At 44.8% G+C, this 4364-nt stretch overlaps 1 protein-coding gene across 1 annotated transcript in view; it reads left to right on the forward strand.

Annotated features, from left to right (window-relative positions):
* The window catches only part of pkd1a (polycystic kidney disease 1a), a gene marked incomplete at both ends in the record, with an annotated part of 85936 nt that extends 84488 nt beyond the window's left edge, over nt 1–1448 (forward strand). The window contains one exon of the mRNA XM_083975530.1: nt 414–1448. Coding sequence (XP_083831656.1) covers nt 414–1448 — 1035 coding nt within the window. The remainder of the gene's footprint in view (nt 1–413) is intronic.
* Nucleotides 1449–4364: the final 2916 nt, after the last annotated feature.

The following is a 4364-nucleotide window of genomic DNA, read 5'->3' on the forward strand; positions in this document are numbered from 1 at the left end:
GACTAGAAGCTTTATTTGTTTGTTTTAGCTTATTTTATGTGTAACGTCATTAGTGGTCATAGTTTCATTTTTTTCCCTTTCTCCTTTCTTTCTCTTGAAAGTGGGTGGGAAGGGATGATGTGTACAGTATGTAGGGTATGTTCTTTGAAGCCGTTCTGGCTTAGGCTAAGGTTGTTGTCGTTCTCAACAAACCCTGTATAAGACAGACTTCTTACTACCTGTCAACAAGATTACCTGGATCCATTGCATGCATTGCATTACAAGTACTATTGTATGTGAACTGAAAATCTAATAAAAAAGATTTATAAAAAAGAAAAAAGAAAAACCCAATGGGACAACACACTCAATGTCTGTGTCTCAAGTCTAAAAATCAGTTCCCTAATCTTCAATCTCCTCTCTCATCCTCCTCTCAGTTTCGTCACAAGGTGCGATTTGAAGGCATGGAGCTGCCACCGTCCCGCTCCTCCTCCACAAGCGACTGTAAGTCCCTGTGTTTGCCACCGCTTGATGGTCCAGATTCTCCACCCACACCAGACAGTGTGGATGCGGGCTCCGAGGCCTCGTGGCGTCCGGCCTCCTCCAGCCCCTGCAGCCTGACGGAGGCCCCGGGGGTCAGCCTGGGGCTGGGGCTGGGGCTGGGGCTGGGGCCGGGCCTGGGCCTGGGCCCGGGGGTGGTGGTGGGAGGAGGTACCAGCTGGAGGGAGAGGGAGGAGACGGAAGCCTCCAGACTGCTGCCTACTCTGGATGCCCTGCTGCAACAGATTGACCGTGTCACCATGGCAACAGAGGATCTGTACCACATCGAGTGTAGACTGGAGCAAGCCCAGAGGAGGAGGAGGAAGAGCAGAGGGAGGGAGAGAGGAGGTGGTGGTGGTGGTCAGGGAGGGAGGAGTGAGACGGGACAGAGGGGAAAGGGGGAGGAACAGGACGCCGCTGGATGGAGAGAACGAAACGGTGGCAAAGAAAAACACAAAGGGAGCAAGAAGGTGAAGAGGGGGGCGAAAAGTGAACCCTCGAAGGACTGCGGACACGTCGGTGCCCACGTCAAAAAGACTCCTGTGGCCACGCCCGTCCCCTTTTTAAAGTCCAGACCGGTCTCTGCCTCTCAGTCATCAGCCAAGTCTTCAGTCAGCGCACCTCCGCCTACACCGGCCCCCCATAAATCATCCACTGATCCCTCCCCCCCTGTCCCATCAGGATGCGTCCCCCCCAACCACACGTCTCCGCCCAAAACACCCACCGCACCTCCGTGTACCCCCGCACCTTCTTTACCTTCCACCACTGCCCCTCCCACAGAGAGAGACCCCCTCCCCTCCTCCAGCCTGTTTAACCACCCTGCTCACACCACCACCATTCCCACACGCAAGCGAAAACGCAAGCCCCCACCCCTCAAAAATAAGGTGCACCCCAACTTAGACAGGCACGGTACTGGACACCCCAAATCCTGAGGGACTCTGCGTGCGCGGGGGGGAGAGCAGAAAGTTGAATTGTACATGATGTGGGTTAAGGACGAGAGGAGGACGGGGGACAGCAGGTTTTGTCCCCAGGTACCCCCTCTCTAAACCCACAGGAAAGGAAGAAAACAAGAAGAACCTTCAGAGACTAGAGACTAGCGGTTTGGGAAATGAAACCTGAAGACAAAGCAATAAAATAAGACTTTTCAGGTTTGCAAGAAGTGATCCGTCCAAATCCCAGTTCATTTCTCTCAGCATAACAAGGTGCAGGTCACCAGATGCAAAGTGAGCTGGTTTTAAACACCCAAATCTTGTAAAGGTCAAGATTTAAACCAAGGAATACTCTGATCCCTTATTTTCCGCCCCAGACCAAAAACTGACCCCGTGCGACCCTGGAGGTCACGTGGGGTCACCGACAGGAGCACATGAGCGTGTTCACCAGAAGACTTCATGAACTGACAGCAGACAGTGCAGTCAGTCTTTTTGTATATCTCAGAAAAAAAAATGTGTTGATTTCTCAGTTTTGTTGTTCGTCCACATATTTTTATATTTTATATTTCGGTTACCATGGGTACTTGTGGCCTGTCTGAAAACAGTCATGTTTTAATGGTTTTGAACCCAAATTTGCATACGGGCACACACAGATATATATACGCACATGCAGGTTAACATGCATAGAAATAACACTGTAGGCACAGACACACTAATGATGATGTGTCGTACACTTCAGCCCACTGAACAAGAGGAAGCAAACACTCACACACAGGACTGCTGGGAGCCCAGCAGCCAGTTCTTCAGGTTGCAGACAGGACCATCTTCTCCATACTTCGGACAGGTGAAAGGTGAAGCGAGGCCACGGGTGGCGACGAGAAGGAGTAGCAAGTGGTCGTAGCGCAGAACAAGAAAAGACAGAAGGAATGAAAAGGAAAAAAAGAAAGGTGCTCAGTGGAGAAGTTTGTTTTTTCAATGAAGGTTAAGTAAAAGAGAGGGTTTTGCCTTCACTTACAAACAGTACTGAACATTTACACAAGTTCTCCCATCATAAAGCTATAACGACTCCCAGTCTGACTATCATCTAATTATGTTTTTTTTTAATTGTGTTGTGTGTGATATGGTTGTGATTTAAAAGCACTTTTGTTCAGTAGTAGATTGTTTTCTAATGAGGTGTGGTGTAAAGTAATAAGCTTGGTATCCAAACCAATAGAAAAAGCTTCACTCATACTGTATCTTGATTATAAACGTTGCCAAAGCTTTTACATCATTTATGCATCCTGAGTTGCAGAGTAATTAATTCATTCATTCATTCATTTTGTACTTAGCACTTTATTTTCTAATGGAGCTGATATCCAATGCCATATTTAACTCTCGTGTCAAGTTTTCATTTAATACCTTAACAGCTACATTATAGAAACACTCAGTAAGTATTATCAAGGTATTGAATTAATAGTTTGTAGTTTTGTCTTGTGCTCGTTTGGTCTTCGTAGTGACGTTTTTCTTTCGTCTTATTTTGATTACCGTACATATGTACTTCCTGTGTGCAGTGGGCAGATCTCAGGGAACCCACCCTTTCCCCCCCCTAAACCTGGAAAGACAACCAGGAAAACCAAAAGGAAAAGATGTATTTTGTGGATAATTCTGCCGCTGACAGTGACTTACGGCCAGCTCGCTTCTTCTCTCAGCCAAAAAAAAGTAGGAAGTTGTGCATCGGCTCCATTTCCATGTGATTTTACAGGATATGAGAGAGGACTGATTTTGCAGCGTTACTTATGGGTTCACCAAAGTGTAATTGAGGCTCTTTTTTTTTTCTTTCCGGTCCAAACACCCACTCAGCACAGAAGCATTTTATTTCAATCTTAATCTGACCTATTTCTTGGCAAATAAATTGCACAAGATCTCACAAGTTTCAGGTTCCCACTAAAAGGATTGAACAAAAACCCCTTCTTCATGTGTGTGTGTATATTTCTGTATATATTGGTGCTTTGTTGTGTATATATTTTTGCTTTTTTTATGATCAGTATTGTGTATGTGCTGCAGCTGCATTTCCATAGGTCAAGCACTGGTGTTGCAAACCCCAAAGTTTTACATTTTTGCAGTCTAAGTGACGCACTACAGCCAAAGCTATCAATGTATTTAATATCAGTTTTTACAGCAGTTAACAAGTAACACCCCCACTGGCCTTAATACTCCTACTCTGCGTACCATATGTAACAATATAGTGCCAAAGCCCACCGCTGTCTTCTAGCTGCCTTTGTGTTGTACAATGCATTTTGTTTTAAAGCAGTGTTACATATTTGTCTTTGAAAATACTTCTACGCTCTTTTTTGTATCTTATATCTGTATTTTGCAGTTGTAGCACTTCTCTGCTTTTGCACTTGACAAAGTCAAATAAAGAGTTTGACAGCTGAACAGCTCATATTGAAATGGTTCTGGTGCTGGATACTAACATCACAGATACTTATTCTCCTGCCGTGTTTAAAGGTTTATGTTCTGTTATTGTGTAGCCACTGAATGTTACTTCAGCCTCAACATTATATCATGAGCGATTAATTTGATATGTTGAACTTGTTAACAAACTGTTGCTTATTTACACATCCAGCAGTTAGGGAACAGCTATCGCTGATCTGGGGTTGTGTTTCTGTCCATCTGGAAAATAAGTCCAGCATTCACTCTCTTCAAGCTCTGTGTTCTGTGTTCTCCATCAACTCCTGAAGTGAAATCAAAAATAAAAATAACAAAAAAAAAAGTTCATTGTGTCCATCTGCTGTTAACTAATGATCTGAGGCTTCCTGTGAAGCTGCACATTCATGTGACACCTTCCATACTGTCACATTGTTTTCACACAGTCATGATTCATTAGTAGCAACAATTACAGCCACTTAATCCAAACACAGCACAATTCCACATTACCAG

The sequence above is a fragment of the Trachurus trachurus genome, assembly GCF_905171665.1.
Source record: "Trachurus trachurus genome assembly, chromosome: 1".
Taxonomy (NCBI): domain Eukaryota; kingdom Metazoa; phylum Chordata; class Actinopteri; order Carangiformes; family Carangidae; genus Trachurus; species Trachurus trachurus.